The 22,115-nt window shown below is 46.5% G+C and overlaps 1 protein-coding gene across 1 annotated transcript; it reads right to left on the reverse strand.

The window, feature by feature from the left end:
• Nucleotides 1–421: 421 nt before the first annotated feature.
• Nucleotides 422–21,798, reverse strand: chmp6b (charged multivesicular body protein 6b). Its single transcript, XM_041900130.1, has 8 exons — nucleotides 21,483–21,798; nucleotides 17,402–17,511; nucleotides 3,579–3,666; nucleotides 3,264–3,350; nucleotides 2,614–2,679; nucleotides 2,437–2,517; nucleotides 2,083–2,161; nucleotides 422–1,892 (listed from the first exon to the last, which is right to left on the reverse strand). The coding sequence occupies exons 1-8, from the start codon at nucleotides 21,543–21,545 to the stop codon at nucleotides 1,843–1,845; spliced, it is 624 nt and encodes a 207-aa protein (XP_041756064.1). The 5' UTR covers nucleotides 21,546–21,798; the 3' UTR covers nucleotides 422–1,842.
• Nucleotides 21,799–22,115: the final 317 nt, after the last annotated feature.

Raw genomic sequence — 22,115 nt, forward strand, 5'->3', positions numbered from 1 at the left:
CCAAAGATGTGGGCCATACAGGAGATAAGACCTACCACTTACTCCTTACTTGGCATCTTTAGTCATAGGTTGCTGTATTACAATTCTCTGTGTCCCACTATGGAATGATTTAAGAGGACCTCAGTATAATCCAAGGATGCTGTATACAGTTACATTTCATTCATCACATGAAGTCGAGTATAATGTACAGCAAAAGGCTGATCTTATATGATTCTCCCCATAGCTAAGTAGTTACTGTCCCATATACATGCACAGCACACAGAATAAAAACATGAGACAGCACCCCAATCCACACAATACATTCACTAACCAATGTATGCTGAGGTGCAGTTCATGAACAGGAAAAACATACGCTGCTATTTGCTGCCCTCTAGTGGTTGTTTATATCAACATACCGAGTAAAACCAGACTGGCCAAGGACTACTTTTAAAAATGCTTGTATTGTTACAGAATAAGAAGAGATTTCGTATAGACACGCCACAGGTTTGTCAATAGGATATAACTGGGAAATGGTCTCCACAGTTATTGTCAAGAGCATCTCAGAGAGACTTACAGATTAGAGAACAGTAATACTTTTTATACCATACATATCTGGTCTGATAAGCCACTTACATATATCAAATATGGGTAGTGCTTCTCTTTTATATGTAGGCCCTCCATTTCAGATAAAGAAATAATTAGCCAATGCTCTAAGAGAATCATGATATGATATGCCAGTAAAATATTACAGACCCAGGCAGCTAACAATCCAATATCACACTTCATAGTAAGACAGACCTAATTTCATAATACTCACTGGAAAGATAGCTAGGGCATCAGGCTCTGTGAGGGCGTCTTGGACTGAAATCATAGTCAAATCTAGGCATCCGATGAGAACACCAGTGTTGTCTGGTGTTGTCTGTGAGGTACAGAGGTAAGTAAGCCCACTGACAATATACGGGACCACCCATACACAAAAAAATGTATGCACGCATGACTAAGTCACTTTGGATAAAAGCGTCTGCTAAATGGCATATTATTATTATTATACGATTAGCTCTTCCTTTCTCCAATGACACTGAACTAATCCCCAAGCCAAAATGAACTGGAGCATTAGATTGGCTAAACAGCTCGACAGCGAGGAAGAAAATGAATATACATGAAATGGCTGCTTTAGCAAATAGGTCAGTACTGTTATAAGGATTCTGTCCCCAAATCAACAAGTTGAAACCAAAGCTAAAAGTCAAATCGATTCTTGACAGTTTGGCAGGAATAAAGGCATTTTGAACTAAGATTTGGCATCTAAACAGGTCAAGATTCTGAAAATAGTCCAAATAGTCATGATTTTGAAAGACATAAATGTAGACTATTCCTACCAAATATAATGTGCTCTGTGGTCAGATAACAGGCATAAGTCACAAAAGGTTGAAGAGAAATAAAGAAATAAAAGTGACACTCATTCATTTGTCTGTTAATCACATAATTTGTTCACAGAAGATTTAAAAAACACACACCTGTCAAGGGACTTAGGCAATAGGCACAATATAAATAGGCCCTAAACATAAAAAGGATAGGAGAGAACCTGCAGGCAATGACCTGAAAAATAAGGTCCATGTCCATGGTTGGAGTGATGGGGTTGTTGAGTCCAGAGGAGGCCTATAGAGCCCTAGTTGGGCTCACAAGGCCAAGGCTTAGCAGGGCACCAGGAGCATCAGTCTTGGCGGTGAGGGACTGGAAGAGATGCTTCAGCTTCCAGTGAGTGAAGATAATCTTTCTGTGGTTGTGTGTGGTGGTTGGGGCATGAGACCCCCACGAGGGGGATATAGTGGCCGGCGTACCAAGTCCATTGGCAAACAAGCGTTTCTAGACAGCCAACATCTCTCGTTCCTGCTTCTTCCTCTGTCTCCCCCTCTCTGAAATAAAGACAACCAGACAGACTCAGAATGACTCTTAGTTAGCATGTAATGTCTATTAAAGCTGATGGAGGCTTCAACCTAAATCTGAATCCAAATCTGCTGAACACATTCTCTCAACATGAAATTAACCCTCAATGTAATTCAGCATGATGACATATGACATGATGCCATATCTGAGGAGTCTTACCTTGACCTGGTTCTCCCTCAGCTGCCTCTGGGACCTCAGGCTGGGACTCATCAGGTACCTCTGGTAGGTCAAGGTCTCCCTACACATACAAAAACAAATCCAAGGTTATAGAGAAAGGAATAGTAAGAAAGAGCGAGACCGGGAGAAATGGAGGAGGGACTTGAGCAGAGAGCATAGAAATGTACGTTCTATTCTACGAAATAGAACATTCTATTTGTATGAAAAAGAACATTCTATTTGTATGAAATATAACATTATATTGATATTGGATAGATACTGTCCAGGTGGACAGTCTCATGATGAGATGGTTTCTGCCTTTCCAGCCAGTGTTGTTGTTGAGTCATTCAGACTGACCTGAGTGATGGCCTCCAGTTCAGCCAGTACAGCATCTTCATCCTCCTGTGTCAGGGAACCTGCCAGCATCTCGTCTATTTCCTGAAGAGAGATAAAAAGGTACAAATAAATAAACAAAACACAGTAATTTCAATAAGATATCAACGCCTCTGTAAAAAGAAACAGTGGGGACCTTACCCTCTGGTATTCAATGGCTTCTTGGGTCTCATCCATAATTCTCTCCACATCCTCGATAGACATCGCCTGATACGAAAAAACAAAAAACAGTAAGTACAGGGAAGCCAATGTTTTATTCATGGCTTATTCATGCAGAATGCAATTTGGTTTGCAGATGCACTGAAGGTAACTAAAGGCGCTTTCACATATCCCCTGTATGATCCAGATCCTGGAGCATTTAGTACCCTGATCCGCGCTATATAGCAAACAAACCCTGGCTGAAACTAATCCTGGACCAGCATGAGCAGCGGGTCCAAGATCCAGGACAAGAGTACCAGGTATTAGACTCGGCAGCGCAATTCAAGTGAAACCTTTTGCCTGTTGTAAACAAGCTAGCTCGCTAATGTCATGTAGAAGGTGCGTCTCGCAAATCGTATCCTGAAACGGTTATTTTCAGGTGTTGTGAAAGCGAAACGTATTCTGTAGAATTCTCACAAACGCTCAGAGAAACCGAACCAGGGTACCGAACTCCATATGTGAAAACGCCCTAAGCAACCTATTTATCTTACTGATGGCTTATGGAAAAGAGAAACACATACAGTATGCTACTTTCCTGTGTCATAGGGAAATTGCATAGAGAACAAACATAGATCTCTGATACCCTCACATACCTCATGCAATGACTTCAGGCAGTCGTTTCCAACTTTAAGTCCTTCAATGACCTTCATTTCAATCTGGGCAAACTCAATGTCTTGACACTGTAAAGAAAACAAGATCAGAAAGCATTAGTTGAGTACAGGGGTGTATTCACTAGGAACCAAAAAGAACCAAATGAAAGAAAACAGAATGAAATGGAGAGGGACCTAAATTTGTCCAATAAAAACAATTGTTTTCATTGCAAAGCGTTTTCCGTTTAGAGTAAACGTTTTCTGTTGCAAAACGTTTTGCTATGGTGCAAAATGTTGACAAATGTGTTAACTATTTACCATGTGCTCCAGGTTGCTAATCTGGTTTTCCGTCTTGTCCAGGAGCTGGTCCTGGTATCTTTTCTTTTTGAGCAAGAGGAGGGCCTTCCTGTTTGAAAACAAAATACAGAAAGGTAAGAAAATGCAAATATCCTACGTTTGTAATTAACAGAGTATATACAGTTGAAGTCGGAAGTTTACATACACCTTAGCCAAATACATTTAAACTCATATATTTGGAGACCCTTTCTCTCTGTTGGGACAGACGCGAACTGGCTGAATCGATTCAGTGGCTAGCTTTGCACTTAACTGGCTAACAGTAGCTACTAAGGGTAAGTTCTATATCGTGGAGCTCCGCCCCATAGGGGAGCTCTGCTCCTAGTGGTTTACCCTCTGCCCTAAGGCAGCAGCAGCCTGAGACAAAATTATGCACACACCTACAGCCAATAGGAGTACAGGTGTCCCTATAAGAGGGGATGCCTCCCCTCAATCAGCCTCCCTTTTTCTTCAGCGACTGGACTAGACTGAAGAAGCCAAGAAGAGACGAAGAGAAGACTCAGGACGAAGAAAACGCCGTCGATTTTCCAGATCATCGACGTCGTCCTACAATGAGCACACCAAGCTTATCCATAGGGTAAGTATTTAACAAAAGCTATTTTCAGAGCTCAATGTCGCTGTTCCCCTTGGCGGCTGTCGACCCCCCCGACATATGTTTCGTGGGTTGAGGGACACAGCACGCAGGGGACAGCTTCATTAATCCCCCACTATGCGCCAGCTGCGCCCTCCTTTTTTGAAGGAGTGGAAGCAGCGTTGGGCATTTTTAGGGAGGATATTCCTCTTGAGGATGTGCTATCAGTGTTAGTCTCAGCTTCTGAGGCATCATCTGAAGGCGCTGACTCAGGAGATGACAGGGCTATTGGGGAAGAAATGAATATTCTATTGGAACAATTCATTACACTGACCCAGATGTTTAACACCCCTTTTCCTTCGGGAAATTGTGAGGTCATTACATCCCTGGATGATGACGCCACAGCCTCTCTGTGCCTGAATTCTCAGGTCTCATTGAGTGGGCTGCTAAACAGCGGGAGATTAAGCTGCCCCCCATTCCCTCCAACCCGGAAGTGGATATGAGGAAGGGCGGCCGTTACTCTCGCTACAGCTTGGCGTCAGACGGCGGCCTCCAGCAGCAAGGAAGCGGGCCTCGCCCCCCCCCTGCAGCGCCAGAGGTGCCGGCGAGAGAGGTCATTAAAGCGTCATCCTGGCATCACCCGAAGGGCGGCCAGAAGAGACGCCGTTTATGACAGGCGAGGGGGAGAGAACGGAAGACGGCACAGCGCCTGCTGTGACCGAGCCCACTGCCCCCCCCCACTATACCGTTGAGTGTATGGAGGAGAATGTTTTTTGTTGATGTGTGTAATAAAGAGTTGGCTCTACTTGACACTGTCAAAAAAGAGCCCCTTTTCCATAATACATCCGAGAGCGTTCGACCTTCCTCACTCTCGCTCTCTCTCTTACCACTATGAGTGCAGCTCAGCCCACCATGGTGCGTTGCTGAATGCACACATAAAGCAGGTATATAAAAGGTATTAAGTGTACCTTATAAAGACCTCACTTTACAGACTCCTAGGAGTGCTGTAGTGAGTGTCTCACATAGCAGGCTGCAGTCTCAGCCAGATAATGGCATGATGACGCGACCGCTATTCGGGACGGCGCTCTGTCTCAGGCTAACGCCTCAGTCAGTGCAGTTCAGACCCGTGCAGCGTTCACGGAGGGCCTGATTACTACGGTTACGGGCGTAACCAACGTATCGGCGCCCCCGTTTCTCTCAGAATGCGCTGATAATAACCACATTGGGGATGGCGCACTATCACAGACTAAGGTCTCTGTTAGTACGACCCAGACCCATGCTGCGTTCAAGAAGGGCCCGATTACCACGGTCACGAAGGTGCACAGTGTATCGGCGCCCCCACCTTTTTCTGAACGCGCCCAGGCTCACCACACTGAGTGTAGTTCAGCCCACCAGAGGTGCAGAGCTGAACGCACACAGGAGGTGAAAGGAGGAATAATACCTAGACGCCGTCTTGGTTTATCTCAAAGAGACCTCACATTACAGACTCCAAGGAGTACTGTAGTGAGTGCCTCTCATAGCAGGCTGCAGTCTCAGTCAGGAGACATGATGACGCAGCCGCTAGTTGGGGATGTCGCACTATCGCAGACTAAGGTCTCGGTTAGTGCGATTCAGACCCATGCTGCGTTCACGGAGGGCCCGATTACCACGGTGACGAAGGTTCCCAGTGTATCGGCGCCCCCACTTCTTTCTGAACGCGCTAATACTCACCACACTGAGCGTAGTTCAGCCCACCAGAGGTGCAGAGCTGAACGCACACAGGAGGTGAAGGGAGGAAAGATACCAAGACACCGTCTTGGCTTATCTCAAAGAGACCTCACATTACAGACCCCAAGGAGTACTGTAGTGAGTGTCTCTCATAGCAGGCTGCAGTCTCAGTCAGGAGACATGATGACGCAGCCGCTATTTGGGGATGTCGCACTATCGCAGACTAAGGTCTCGGTTAGTGCGATTCAGACCCATGCTGCGTTCACGGAGGGCCCGATTACCACGGTCACGAAGGTGCCCAGTGTATCGGCGCCCCCACTCCCCTTTGAACGCGCTAATACTCACCACACTGAGCGTGACTCAACCCACCAGGGGTGCAGAGTTGAACACACACAGAAGGTGAAAGTTAAGAAGGTATCAAGGCGCCGCCTTGTTTTACCTCATAGAGACCTCATACTACAGACTTCTAGGAGTACTGTAGTGAAGGGCTCTGATAGCGAATTGCAGTCACCTAAGATGACGCAATCGCTTGCTGGGGATGGTGCCCTGCCGCAGGCTGTGGCCTCGGTCAGCGCAATTCAGACCCGCGATGCGTTCAAGGAGGGCAGGAATACGACGGTTATGGGTTTAACCGATGTCCCTACTCCTCTTTCTTTCTCAGAACGCATTTCCTCTCCCTTTCACGGGAGGCCCACCTTGGGCTGTTCCACCACTTCAATGTTGGGGAACAGTGGCGGTAAGGGCCATAGAGGAATACAGGTCCTTCCTACTGGATGCACCACAGCTTCGCGCCCAGCCACTTTCTCTGCATTGCTGGCAGTGGCGAAGAAGCTGCACCCTCTCACGCTGGCTAGAACAGACGTTGCAGAAGGGTTATGCTCTCCAATTCCACCGGACCCCACCCCGTTCAGGGGAGTGGTGGAGACGGTGATGAAAACGCCAGACAAAGTGGCCGCTCTGATGACAGAGATTACGGAAGTTTTGGCGAAGGAGGCGGTGACAGTAGTTCCCCAGGAGCAAAGGGCTATATTCGCCTTATTTCCTAGTGCCCAAAAAGACGGGGGGAGTGAGGCCGATTTTGGATTTACGCATTCTCAACGAGAGCATAACCAAACGGCCCTTCCGAATGCTAACGACAAAACGTCTGCTGGAATGTGTCCAGAGAGGGGACTTTTGTACGAGCATAGACCTAAAGGACGCGTACTTTCATGTGCCGGTTCAGCCGCGTCACAGGAAGTTTCTGCGGTTCGCCTTTCAAGGGGTGGCGTACGAATACACGAGGATGCCATTTGGGTACGCCCTGGCACCTCGCACATTTTCCAAGTGTGTGGAGGCGGCATTGGAACCGTTGCATCGTCAGGGAATACGGCTACTAGCCTACCTGGACGACCTACTGGTTCTCGCCCGTCAGCAGAGCTGGCGATCACTCACACAACACAGACAGTGATGCATCTCACAAGTCTGGGGTTTGCTGTGAATTGGAAAAAGAGCGCGCCCTGGCCCACTCATCAGATTGTCTACCTGGGGATACAGCTAGACACTGTGAGGATGAGGGCTCGACTTTCGGACCCCGAAGGGTAGCCTTGTTGCTAGCCCTAAGGAAGTGTCGTCCGAATCACACGGTGACGGGCGCTGTCGATCATGTCACTTTTGGGTCTCATGTCGTCAGCCCACTCTGTGGTTCCGCTGGGACTCCTGCACATGCGCAGGACGCAGCGATGGTTCGCCCAACTAAGACTAGACCCATTGCGTCAACGTCATCGGTTGGTGGTGGTTCCCCTCTCGCTCAGTGCAGACCTAAACTATTGGAGAAACTCGCGCGTTCTCACGCACGGAGTCCCGATAGGAAAGGTGTCCTCTCACATCCCAGTATTCACGGATGCGTCCCTGACGGGATGGGGAGGGACATGTCAGACACAAGCGATAGGAGGTGTGTGGCCTCAATCAGGTCGTCACATCAACCTCCTGGAGTTGGAAACGGTTCGACTGGTTCTGACCCACTTCGCGTCTACCCTTCGGGGTCGCGATGTGCTGGTCTGGTCAGACAACCGGACCACAGTAGCCCACATAAATCGCCAGGGAGGAGTCAGGTCTCCTGCTCTCCATCGGGCGGCAGAGGAATTGTGGCTGTGGGCTCACGAGCAGCTTCGCTCATTGAGAGCAGCACACATTCCGGGCTACTTGAACGTAGGAGCAGACCTCATGTCAAGAGGGGGTCCTCGAGACGACGAGTGGTGTCTGCATCCAGACATTGTTCTCCAGATTTGTGAACAATTCGGGAGAGCCGAGGTGGACCTATTCGCGTCACGCGTGAACGCGCAATGTCCTCTGTGGTTCTCTCTGAGGGAACAGGACGAACCGCCACTGGGAAGGGACGCCTTTGCGCACCAACCGTGGCCGAGAGTTCTCCTGTATGCATTCCCTCCGCTGTCCTGCATTCTCCCACTGCTAGCCAGGGTGAGGTCAGGGGGGCTGTCAGTGATACTGATAGCGCCCGATCGCCCGAGGGCTCCGTGGTTTGCGGAGATGAGTCAGATGTTGATTGCGCCACCTTGGCCAATTCCACATCGACGGGACGCGTTGTCTAAGGCAGCTGGCACGATAGGGAAATTGCCCATAATCGGCCAACCACTGAAGGCCTGGCTGCTGAGAGGGACAGGCTAGAGCGCCGTGGGTTATCTGATGCAGTGATCAGGACCATACAGGGTTCACGTGCCAGTTCCACTTCTAAGATGTATGCCAGTAGATGGAACGTGTTTTCACGATGGTGTGTCACACAAGGTGTGGACCCCATGAGCTGTCAGGTGGAGAGTATTCTCTCTTTTCTACAGCTCATGTTTGATAAGAAAAAATCGCCTGCCACGATTAGAGTGTTTGCAGCAGCGATTTCAGCTTGTCATGAGGGTTTTGGCAGAGACAATGTCTTTAGCCACCCTCTAGTGAAACGCTTCCTATTAGGAACGCGGCGACTTAGGCCAACACCTAGAGTCACGCTTCCTCAGTGGGATTTGGCTTTGGTACTCGAAGCGCTATGTAAGTCGCCGTTCGAGCCATTGAATAAAATACCCCTCAAGATGCTGTCTATAAAGACAGCACTGTTGCTCGCTTTGACTACAGCTAAGCGGGTCAGTGATTTGTGTGCTCTTTCGACGAGACCTGACTGCTTGGCCATCAATGGTGACCTGAGCAGAGCAGTGTTACGTCCTAACCCGGCATTTGTGCCGAAGGTTATTAAGAGTTCATATAGGTCACAGACCGTGGAGCTGTGGGATTTTTCTCCTCCTCCTCATAGAGAGAGGAGTGAGGAAAAGCTCCATCGCCTGTGCCCGGTACGCGCTTTGGCGTGTTACGTCGAGCGCACAGCAGCGATTAGGTCATCGCCTCAGTTGTTTGTGTGTCACGGTGCGGCTGCACTAGGTAGACCACTTTCAAAACAGAGTCTCACTGGCTTTGTGAAGGCATTGAGACAGCTTATGAGGTAGCAGGGCGGCAATTGCCTCAGGGTATCAGAGCTCACTCCACTCGTGGAGTAGCGGCTTCTACTGCCCTTTTCAGAGGAACAGGAGTAGAGGATATCTGTAGAGCAGCATCCTGGTCGACGCCGTCTCCATTTATCAGTTTCTATCTCTTAGATATGTCTTCTAATTCTCTGGCTCGATCTGTACTCAGCGTGGCTGAAGGGCGATTTTGAGCAAGAAAGAGAGGAGAAGCAGGACTGTGGACACAGGTTTCCATCAGGTCCGCTTTGGTTAGGAAGACGTGTTTTTGACAGATGTGTTTTCTAACTCTTTGGCTCGGTCTGTACTCAGCATAGCTGAAGGGAGATCTTGAGCTAGGAAGAGAGGGAAAAGCAGGGCTATGGACAGGGTTTCCATCAGGTCCGCTTTGGATAAGAAAACATATTTTGTGGCATGAATCCTGACTGACAGGGTCAGTACAGTAGAGGCATGCGTTGATTAACAGAATGTGAGGTCATCTATCTGCTTGTTCAGTTAGTATGACTCATGTTTTTGTTCCTGCCCACTAATCTCTGGGATTCCATTGAGTGAGTGAGGCGGTCTACCGCGTTCACAATGTAGAGTGACACTTGATGTCATTCCATTAGTGGTCGGTAGTGTTTTCACAGGATATTGAGGCACATCTATCTGCTAGTACAGATTAGTATGGCTTCTATTCTGGTGATCTGCCCACTAGTCATTGGCATTGCCATTGGACGAGGTGGGGCGGGTCTTTTAACCGATGACGCGGTATATTGTGACGCCCGTAGGGGTTTTTAGTTGCAGTACTGCGGGACTTGGTTGCAGCCATTGCTGGGCCTGACTTTCTCGTTTCGATGGGAAGTGTTAGGCTCGGCAGGGAGTACATTTTGGAGCGCTACGCTCCGCCTTAAACCACTAGGAGCAGAGCTCCCCTATGGGGCTGAGCTCCACGATATAGAACTATTAGTTACCGGAGTGTAACTCCAGTTCTATGAGTGGAGCGGAGCCCCATAGGACTTAAGGCCCTGCCGACCCTCTCTAGTCTCGCTGAAGAAAAATATCTCGGGAGGCTGATTGAGGGGAGGCATCCCCTCTTATAGGGACACTTGTACTCCTATTGGCTGTAGGTGTGTGCATAATTTTGTCTCAGGCTGCTGCTGCCTTAGGGCAGAGGGTAAACCACTAGGAGCAGAGCTCCCCTATGGGGCTCCGCTCCACTCATAGAACTGGAGTTACACTCCGGTAACTAATCGTTATAACCTACATTTATTTTTGTTTTGTTTTTACATACTGGTAGCCAGAGTCGTTCAAGGGAATTCGGGACATGGGTGACTAGTTAACGTTAGCTTGGCTCTCTCTGTGTGTTTCGTGCCGTTGGAGGAGGGGTGGTTCGTTGGCAGAGAGCAATGGCTAGCTAGTATGCTAACTATTCTAGCTAACTAACTGGCTGAATAAGTTGATGACGTACTCACTCAAACTGTCAAAACTAACCCAAAACTTTACACAACGTTAGACACGGACACAAATGATCTGTTTGGCGTGTTAACACACTGGTTTGTTGTAACCGAGTATTGGTGCTAAACCGTGTTATTGGAGGCTGGCATGCTAGTTGGCTATGGCGTCATAGGATTCGGTGCCCTGGACGGTTTTCACGGAAGAATACTGTACCAAGTTAGCTAGCTGAATAAACTAAGTTAGAGTCTATTCCTAGAAAACATTGAACCGCTGTAGTTTACAACAATTATAATTTCTAACGTGGAAGTTGGGAGAGTTATATTTGAGTGTTTCAGTGAAACGTAAGTGAGGGAGGCCCCGCTCTCTTGCTTTCCCAGATGTTTAGTTCATTTCATTTCGATCTCCTTTGCATTATTGTAGCCTTTTTCTGTAGCCTGTCAACTATGTGTCTGTCTATCCCTGTTCTCTCCTCTCTGCACAGGCCATACAAACGCTTCACACCGCGTGGCTGCTCCCACTCTAATCTGGTGGTCCCTGTTAGCACGACCCACGTGGAGTTCCAGGTCTCCGGCAGCCTCTGGAACTGACGTTCTGCGGCCAACAAGGCAGAGTTCATCTCAGCCTATGCTACCCTCCAGTCCCTTGAGTTCTTGGAGCTGACGGAAACATGGATTACCACAGAAAACACTGCTACTCCTACTGCTCTTTCCTCGTCTGACCATGTGTTCTCCCATACCCCGAGAGCATCTGGTCAACATGGCGGTGGCACAGGAATCTCTCCCAAGTGGACATTCTCTCTTTTTCCCCTCACCTATCTGTCTATCTCCTCATTTGAATTCCATGCTGTCACAGTCACTAGCCCATTCAAGCTTAACATCCTTGTCATTTATCGCCATCCCAGGTTCCCTTGGAGAGTTCATCAATGAGCTTGACGCCTTGATAAGTTCCTTTCCTGAGGATGGCTCACCCCTCACAGTTCTGGGTGACTTTAACCTCCCTACGTCTGCCTTTGACTCATTTCTCTCTGCCTCCTCCTTTCCACTCCTTTCCTCTTTTGACCTCACCCTCTCACCGTTCCCCCCTACTCACAAGGCAGGCAATACGCTTGACCTCATCTTTACTAGATGCTGTTCTTCTACTAATCTCACTGCAACTCCCCTCCAAGTCTCCAACCACTACTTTGTATCCTTTTCTCTCTCGCTGTCCTCCAACACTACTCACTCTGCCCCTACTCCGATGGTAATGTGCCGTCGCAACCTCCGCTCTCTCTCTCCCACTACTCTCTCCTCTTCCATCCTATCATCTCTTCCCTCTGCTAAATCCTTCTCCCTCTGATCTCCTGATTCTACCTCCTCAAACCTCCTCTCCTCCCTTTATGCATCTTTTGACTCTCTACGTCCCCTATCCTCCCGGCAGGCTCGGTCCTCCCCTCCTGCTCCGTGGCTTGACGACTCATTGCGAGCTCACAGAAGAGGGCTCTGGGCAGCCGAGCGGAAATGGAGGAAAACTAGACTCCCTGCAGACCTGTCATCTTTTCACTCCCTCCTCTCTACATTCTCTTCCTCTGTTTCCGCTGCTAAAGCCACTTTCTACCACTCTAAATGTCAAGCCTCTGCCTCTAACCCTAGGAAGCTCTTTGCCACCTTCTCCTCCCTGCTGAATCCCCCTCCTCCTCCCCCATCCCTCTCTGTGGATGACTTCGTCAACCATTTTGAAAAGAAGGTTGACGACATCCGATCCTCATTTATCAAGTCAAATGACACCACTGGTCCTGCTCACACTGCCCTACCCTAAGCTTTGACTTCTTTCTCCCCTCTCTCTCCAGATGAAATCTTGCGACTTGTGACGGCCGGCCACCCAACAACCTGCCCGCTTGACCCTATCCCCTCCTCTCTTCTCCAGACCATTTCCGGAGACCATCTCCCTTACCTCAACTCGCTCATCAACTCATCCTTGACCGCTGGCCGAGCTCCTGAGTGGCGCAGTGGTCTAAGGCTGTGCCACTAGAGATCCTGGTTCGAATCCAGGCTCTGTCGCAGCCGGCCGCGACTGGGAGACTCATGGGCGGCGCACAATTGGCCCAGCGTCGTCCAGGGTAGGGGAGGGAATGGCCGGCAGGGATGTAGCTCAGTTGATAGAGCATGGCGTTTGCAACGCCAGGGTTGTGGGTTTGATTCCCATGGGGGGCCAGTATAAAATATATATATATATGTATTCACTAACTGTAAGTCGCTCTGGATAAGAGCGTCTGCTAAATTACGTAAATGTAAATGTAAATGTCCCTTCCATCTTCAAGAGAGCGAGAGTTGCACCCCTCCTCAAAAAACATACTTGATCCCTCCGATGTCAACAACTACAGACCAGTATCCCTTCTTTCTTTTCTCTCCAAAACTCTTGAGCGTGCCGTCTCTAGCCAACTCTCCTGTTATCTCTCTTAGAATTACCTTCTTGATCCAAACCAGTCAGGTTTCAAGACTGGTCATTCAACTGAGACTGCTCTTCTCTGTGACACGGAGGCTCTCCGCACTGCTAAAGCTAACTCTCTCTCCTCTGCTCTTATCCTTCTAGACCTATCCGCTGCCTTTGATACTGTGAACCATCAGATCCTCCTCTCCACCCTCTCCGAGTTGGGCATCTCCGGCGCTGCTCACTCTTGGATTGCGTCCTACCTGACAGGTCGCTCCTACCAGGTGGCGTGGCGAGAATCTGTCTCCGCACCACATGCTCTCACCACAGGTGTCCCCCAGGGCTCAGTTCTAGGCCCTCTCCTATTCTCTCTATACACCAAGTCACTTGGCTCTGTCATATCCTCACATGGTCTCTCCTATCATTGCTACGCAGATGACACACAATTAATTTTCTAATTTCCCCCTTCTGATAACCAGGTGGCGAATCGCATCTCTGCATGTCTGGCAGACATATCAGTATGGATGTCGGATCACCACCTCAAGCTGAACCTCGGCAAGACGGAGCTGCTCTTCCTCCCGGGGATGGACTGCCTGCTCCATGATTACATTTACATCATTTAGCAGACGGTTGATCTCGCCATCACGGTTGACAACTCCATTGTGTCCTCCTCCCAGAGTGCAAAGAACCTTGGCGTGACCCTGGACAATACCTTGTCATTCTCCGCTAACATCAAAGAGGTGACCCGATCCTCCAGGTTCATGCTCTACAACATTCGCAGAGTACGACCTTACCTTACACAGAAAGCGGCACAGGTCCTAATCCAGGCACTTGTCATCTCCTGTCTGGATTACTGCAACTCGCTGTTGGCTGGGCTCCCTGCCTGTGCCATCAAACCCCTTCAACTTATCCAGAACGCTGCAGTCCGTCTGGTGTTCAACCTTCCCAAGTTCTCTCATGTCACCCCGCTCCTCCGCACAATCCACTGGCTTCCAGTTGAGACTCGCATCTACTACAAGACCATGGTGCTTGCCTACGGAGCTGTGAGGGGAACGGCACCTCCTTACCTTCAGGCTCTGATCAGACCCTACACCCAAACGAGGGCACTACATTCATCCACCTCTGGCCTGCTAGCTCCCCTACCTCTACGGAAGCACAGTTCCCGCTCAGCCCAGTCAAAGCTATTCGCTGCTCTGGCACCCCAATGGCGGAACAAGCTCCCCCACGACGCCAGGACAGCGGAGTCACTGACCACCTTCCGGAGACACTTGAAACCCTACCTCTTTAAGGAATACCTGGAATAGTATAAAGTAATCCTTCTTCCCCCACCCCCCATAAAATAAAATAAAAAAAGTGGTTGTCCCACTGGCTATCATAAGTTGAATGCACCAATTTGTAAGTCGCTCTGGAGAAGAGCATCTGCTAAATGATGTAAATGTAAATAATTTTCCTTCCTCATGATGCCATCTATTTTGTGAAGTGCACCAGTCCCTCCTGCAGCAAAGCAACCCCACAGCATGATGCTGCCACCCCCGTGCTTCACGGTTGGGATGGTGTTCTTCGGCTTGCAAGCCACCCCCCTTTTCCTTCAAAAATAACAATGGTCATTATGGCCAAACAGTTCTATTTTTGTTTAATCAGACCAGAGGACATTTCTCCAAAAAGTACGATCTTTGTCCCCATGTGCAGTTGCAAACCGTAGTCTGGCTTTTTTATGGCGGTTTTGGAGCAGTGGCTTCTTCCTTGCTGAGCGGCCTTTCAGGTTATGTCGATATATGACTTATTTTTACTGTGGATATAGATACTTTTGTACCTGTTTCCTCCAGCATCTTCGGAAGGTCCTTTGCTGTTGTTCTGGGATTGATTTGCACTTTTCGCACCAAAGTACCTTCATCTCTAGGAGAAGGAACGCGTCTCCTTCCTGAGCGGTATGACGGCTGCGTGGTCCCATGGTGTTTATACTTGCGTACTATTGTTTGTACAGACTTGTGGAGGTCTACAATTTGTTTTCTGAGGTCTTGGCTGATTTCTTTTGATTTTCCCATGATGTAAAGCAAAGAGGGACTGAGTTTGAAGGTAGGCCTTGAAATACATCCACAGGTACACCTCCAATTGACTCAAATTATGTCAATTAGTCTATCAGAAGCTTCTAAAGCTGTGACATCATTTTCTGGAATTTTCCAAGCTGTTAAAAGGCACAGTCAACTTAGTGTATGTAAACTTCTGACCCACTGGAATTGTGATACAGTGAATTATAAGTGAAATAATCTGTCTGTAAACAATTGTTGGAAAAATTACTTGTGTCATGCACAAAGTAGATGTCCTAACCGACTTGTCAAAACTATAGTTTGTTAACAATACATTTGTGGAGTGGTTGAAAAACGAGTTTTAATGACTCCAACCTAAGTGTATGTAAACTTCCGACTTCAACTGTGTATATACAGTATATATATATATATATATATATATATATACAGTGGGGGAAAAAAGTATTTAGTCAGCCACCAATTGTGCAAGTTCTCCCACTTAAAAAGATGAGAGAGGCCTGTAATTTTCATCATAGGTACACGTCAACTATGACAGACAAAATGAGGAAAAAAAATCCAGAAAATCACATTGTAGGATTTTTAATGAATTTATTTGCAAATTATGGTGGAAAATAAGTATTTGGTCAATAACAAAAGTTTCTCAATACTTTGTTATATACCCTTTGTTGGCAATGACACAGGTCAAACGTTTTCTGTAAGTCTTCACAAGGTTTTCACACACTGTTGCTGGTATTTTGGCCCATTCCTCCATGCAGATCTCCTCTAGAGCAGTGATGTTTTGGGGCTGTCGCTGGGCAACACAGACTTTCAACTCCCCTCCAAAGATTTTCTATGGGGGTTGAGATCTGGAGACTGGCTAGGCCACTCCAGGACCTTGAAATGCTTCTTACGAAGCCACTCCTTCGTTGCCCGGGCGGTGTGTTCGGGATCATTGTCATGCTGAAAGACCCAGCCACGTTTCATCTTCAATGCCCTTGCTGATGGAAGGAGGTTTTCACTCAAAATCTCACGATACATGGCCCCATTCATTCTTTCCTTTACACGGATCAGTCGTGATGGTCCCTTTGCAGAAAAACAGCCCCAAACCATGATGTTTCCACCCCCATGCTTCACAGTAGGTATGGTGTTCTTTGGATGCAACTCAGCATTCTTTGTCCTCCAAACACGACAAATTGAGTTTTTACCAAAAAGTTCTATTTTGGTTTCATATGACATTCTCCCAATCCTCTTCTGGATCATCCAAATGCACTCTAGCAAACTTCAGACGGGCCTGGACATGTACTGGCTTAAGCAGGGGGACACGTCTGGCACTGCAGGATTTGAGTCCCTGGCGGCGTAGTGTGTTACTGATGGTAGGCTTTGTTACTTTGGTCCCAGCTCTCTGCAGGTCATTCACTAGGTCCCCCCGTGTGGTTCTGGGATTTTTGCTCACCGTTCTTGTGATCATTTTGACCCCACGGGTTGAGATATTGCGTGGAGCCCCAGATCGAGGGAGATTATCAGTGGTCTTGTAAGTTCTTCCATTTCCTAATAATTGCTCCCACAGTTGATTTCTTCAAAACAAGCTGCTTACCTATTGCAGATTCAGTCTTCCCAGCCTGGTGCAGGTCTACAATTTTGTTTCTGGTGTCCTTTGACAGCTCTTTGGTCTTGGCCATAGTGGAGTTTGGAGTGTGACTGTTTGAGGTTGTGGACAGGTGTCTTTTATACTGATAACAAGTTCAAACAGGTGCCATTAATACAGGTAACGAGTGGAGGACAGAGGAGCCTCTTAAAGAAGAAGTTACAGGTCTGTGAGAGCCAGAAATCTTGCTTGTTTGTAGGTGACCAAATACTTATTTTCCACCATAATTTGCAAATAAATTCATTAAAAATCCTACAATGTGATTTTCTGGATTTTTTTCCTCAATTTGTCTGTCATAGTTGACGTGTACCTATGATGAAACTTACAGGCCTCTCTCATCTTTTTAAGTGGGAGAACTTGCACAATTGGTGGCTGACTAAATACTTTTTTCCCCCACTGTATATCTCATGACAGCTTTCAATCTCAAATTATTTAAAGTGACAACCTTCACTTTAGGCAGATAGGTCTTATTTATGATGAGAGAAACAAGTCCTTACTCTTTCTTGCCATCTTTCAGAAGCTGCTTGGCCAGATTCCTCTCTTTTTCCAGCTGCAGAGTGATTCTCTTCTGGTACTGCTTCAACTTATCTCTCTGCTGTTTCAGTTGCTGGAATTGAGCAGACAGACATTTTAATGTGACTGTTGGAATACCACTCGTTTCAACACTAAATCGCTTCAGTTTGCTGTCTAGCTTGCCAGTACAGTAGTCAATTGAATTTGGTGTGTTAGCCCTGGCTAGTATGGGTTGTCAGACTGCCCCTATCCCACCTGTGTGTCATAAACAACAGTGTGAGGAACAATAGTGGAATCAGTGGTTCATCTTCAAAATAAAAGCAACTCATTAAATATGATGCAAATACAAATAGTGAAATCATGCCATATTTGGACTAGATAATGCTAAATAAGGTTGGAATGTTGTTATATAAACTTAACAAGACAACAATTTGTTAATTTTACAAAATAAATGTTATAATCAGTTGAAATCACACTGTGGATGTATTAGACTTCATAATTGCATTGGGGGCATACTTATATTTCACTGTACAACCTTACCTATGGATTGTGGATCAATGAAATGGGGTATCAGTCTACTCAGTGACACCCACAGAACATAACTGTAAAGAGTATACACAAATATTAGTGTTGTAGCTCTTATTGCAGGACTTTGACTGTGGGAAATCACCTCACTATCCAGCCTATTGTGCGTATTGACATGTGGGTGTCACTTGAGTAGCCTGATACCCCATTTCATTGAATATTAAGTATGCCCAATATGTAATTCTGCAGTCTAATACATCCACAGTGCGATTTCAACAGATTTTAATTTTTTTGTCAAATTAACTCATTGCATTTTGCTGAATTTATTTAACCTCATTCCAACCTTGTTTAGCATTATCTTACAGAAGAGTTTTAGAGCCAAGTAAAGAGAAAAATAAATAAACAGCGATGGGTGGTAGTACTTTTTTTTTATATTTAGAGAATAAACTCTAAATTTAGAGTTTTTTTTATTTTTTTATGACAAATAAAGTTGGAGTTATATTTCAAGATTAATGTAGGGGATTGGTTAACTGCATGTCTCCCTGGCTCCCTTTTGCTGTGCGCACCACCATTGAAATGCCTGCAGTTAGATGACCTGGTGAAACAATACTTTAGAATTGGCTTTAGTAACAAGGAAATCCTTTCTATTTTAGCACATAACAATATTATTATATACTGAACAAAAATACAAATGCAACATGTCAAATGTTGGTCCCATGTTTCATGAGCTAAAATAAAAGATCCCCGAAATGTTCCATACGCACAAAAAGCTGAATAATAAAAAAAAAGTGGACAAATTTGTTTACATCCCTGTCAGTGAGCATTTCTCCTTTGCCAAGATAATCCATCCACCTGACAGGTGTGGCATATCAAGAAGCTGATTAAACAGCACGATCATTACACAGGTGCACCTTGTGCTGGGGACAATAAAAAGCCACTCTAAAATGTGCAGTTTTGTCCCACAACACAATGCCACAGATGTCTCAAGATTTGAGGGAGTGCGCAACTGGCATGCTGACTGCAGGAATGTCCACCAGAGCTGCTGCTAGAGAATTTAATGTTAATTTCTTTACGTCGTTTTAGAGAATTTGGCAGCACGTCCAACCGGCCTCACAACCGCAGACTACGTGTAACCGCGCCAGCCCAGGACCTCCACATCGGGCTTCTTCACCTGCGGGATCGTCTGAGACCAGCCACCTGGGCAGCTGATGAAACTGATGAGTATTTCTGTAATAAAGCCCTTTTGTGAGGAAAATCTCATTTTGATTGGCAGGGCCTGGCTCCCAGTGGGCGGGCCTCCCATTATAAGTATTACGATCTGGAAAAGGATGTGCCAGAGATTATTTTCAGAAGGAGCAACCGTGGTTACATACATAGGTAGAGACGGGCGGATTGTGTGTGTATGCAGGTGTGTGTGGGCGGTAAAAAGTAGGGGCAAAACAAACAAATGGCCATCAATCTAATGATCTAATACACTCGTTCAAATAGGCGTCACTGCTCATTCACACTTATCAATCTAATGTTCTAATAACTTGCACGCACGCACACACACACCAAGTTTCCCCCTGGCAATGTTAGACTATAGGCATACACTCTTCTAACGGCCATGGTGCGTTTTGAAGACAAACAAAAAACGTTCAAGTCCTTTCCGTCTGCTCTACGAATTCGCTACAACGTTCTGCTGTGTAGCCTAGGCAACTACTTGAGCACACCCAATAAAACTAATTATCTTGGGATCCTGGAGACCGGGGGCTATGCGTGTGTATTTGTCCCATGTCAAAACCACTATTATGCAGCCCATTATAAACCTAAAGCGGCCAACTAGATTGAGTATCCTAACCTTTAGGCTAATTGTACGTTACAGTAGGCAAGTGAAAGTAAATTATAGGCCTATCCAACGACTGCGGGAGGAATTAACAATGAAGCAGGGGTTTTATGCAAGTGTCTGGGAGGAGAGGCAACTCAACGACCACTCCTGCATGTGCATACCAGCTAATCTGAGGCACTGTTTGAATATATTCATGGTAGATAATCCCTTTCTTTAAATAATAATTGATCGAAATATAGGCCTATTAGATCAATGATGATAGGCTATATAGGCTATAAAGAACTAATCACTGATCTGACATTACTTGGTAGCCTAGCGTAACATCTCCTTTCACTATCCATCTATCAGTGATGTCTTACAGGATGGGAGGAATGAAGGAGGTTATCCCAAAACTGGGGCATCGTCTCCGTTACAGGCTATTTGTCTCAGCTATACCGCTAACTTAGGCTACCACTGGTCCACCTTGTAGAGGCTAGTGGCTAGACCGGTTAGCTGTTAGGTTATAATAATGGAACGTAACATTACTGTCTCAGATGGGGCTTTACCCAAACGCCTGCCCCGTGGCTATGCAAGGTCCATGACAGAGGTTTGGGGTTAGCCCTTGAGCCCGACAGGGACCCGCAATCCTACTCCACGCAATCTGTGACCTACATTCAAAAGATAATAAGCACAGGCCTATGACGCTACTTAATTGGAAGTGTAGCCTACATAAAACACCATGCCACTACGCACAAATTTGTAAGTTAACCTTTCGACATATAGGCTGCTGATCTAGCTGTTACTCTATAATATACTATGCACGGTGTTGACATACGCAGGGGATTGAGGATTACATTGTAGCGAATTGGAAGGGCACCATGACAGGGACTGATGCACGCAGACTCTTCACAGTCTAACAATACATGGCCGTTAGAATGGTATTGCTTTGGGGACACTGTGTGTGTGTGACGCCTGTTTGGAGAAGTGTATTAGACCCACTCACCCTCCCCACATACACACACACCTGCAAACACACAACCCACATGTCTCTACATATGTACAGTACAAGTCAAAAGTTTGGACACACCTTCTCATTCAAGGGTTTTTCTTAATTTTTACTATTTTCTACATTGTAGAAAAATAATGAAGACATCAAAACTATGAAATAACACATCTGGAATCATGTAGTAACCCAAAAAGTGTTAAACAAAATATATTTTATATTTGAGATTCTTCAAAGTAGCCACCCTTTGCCTTGACAGCTTTGAACACTCTTGGCATTCTCTCAACCAGCGAATACTTTTTTACTATCGTTTTTTTTCTTCTTCTCTTCCCTTGACCCTAATACTCTTCCGTATTATCTAGTCCAAATATGCCATGATTTTACCATTTGTACCCATTTGCATCGCTTTCAATTAGGGAATGTTAATGTTCCAACATCTAGTGGAAAGCCTTCCCAGAAGAGTGGAGGCTGTTATAGCAGCAAAGGGCGGACCAACTCCATATTAATGCCCATGATTTTGGAGTGAGATGTTCGAGGAGCAGGTGTCCACATACTTTTGGTCATGTAGTGTACTTTGCTGATCTAACATTAGGTCTATACATGAAATGATTCCCTATCTAACTGGGTACAGTGTGGGTAGAGTGTCAACTGGAACATGTTGGTAGCTAGCTAGCTATGTTAGCAGACTGACTTGCTAGATAGTTGGCTAAGGTAACATTAGACAACTCACCAAAACTGCTCTGTCCTGCTCTGTGACTCGCGTGCGTCTCTTTCTGCCGAAAATGTTTCCCATTTTGATTCCGCATACCCACCACTCTGTGCAACTAAAGAGTCGACTTGTAAACAAGTCTATTTCTCAGAAGAACATTGCGTAAGCCTACACTTAGTTTGTGGATCGGTCGTCTGGCTAGGTATCGTATTACTTTGCTATTTTACTTCAGTGAAGCTAATGCTAAAAATCACACCCTTAACATCAGGAAGTACGGCATTCAGGTATTGGACAATACAAATAGTAGGGTTTTCTCAATTGGGCAAAAGTCTGTCCTGCGCCTCCTTCTTTTGGGATTGGGTTGGCGGATCGCATCCAACGTTTAAGGTACATACACCGCCACCTACTGTACTGGAGTGTGAGGCCTACCTACATTAAATTCTCTTTTCATTTCATTTCATTTTACAGACGCTCTTATCCAGAGCAATTAGGGTTAAGTGCCTTACTCAAGGGCACATCAACAGATTTTTCACCTAGTCGGCTCAGGGATTAGAACCAGCGACCTTTCGGTTACTGTTACAATGCTCTTAACCACTAAGCTACCTGCCGCCCCGGTAAGGGAACCAGGTTTTCCTCTAGGATTTGCCTTTGATA

The sequence above is a fragment of the Coregonus clupeaformis genome, unplaced genomic scaffold (assembly GCF_020615455.1).
Source record: "Coregonus clupeaformis isolate EN_2021a unplaced genomic scaffold, ASM2061545v1 scaf0080, whole genome shotgun sequence".
In the NCBI taxonomy this organism is placed as follows: domain Eukaryota; kingdom Metazoa; phylum Chordata; class Actinopteri; order Salmoniformes; family Salmonidae; genus Coregonus; species Coregonus clupeaformis.

Bases quoted from the DNA above. Each gene is read 5' to 3' on its own strand.
- chmp6b (XM_041900130.1), bottom strand. From the start codon at position 21,545: ATGGGAAACATTTTCGGCAGAAAGAGACGCACGCGAGTCACAGAGCAG. The intron at 2,162-2,436 runs GTCAGTCTGAAT...TTGTATGTGTAG, and splicing joins AACTGGAGGCCATCACTCAG to GGAGACCTTGACCTACCAGA. The intron at 1,893-2,082 runs GTAAGACTCCTC...TCTTTATTTCAG, and splicing joins TGAGGGAGAACCAGGTCAAG to AGAGGGGGAGACAGAGGAAG.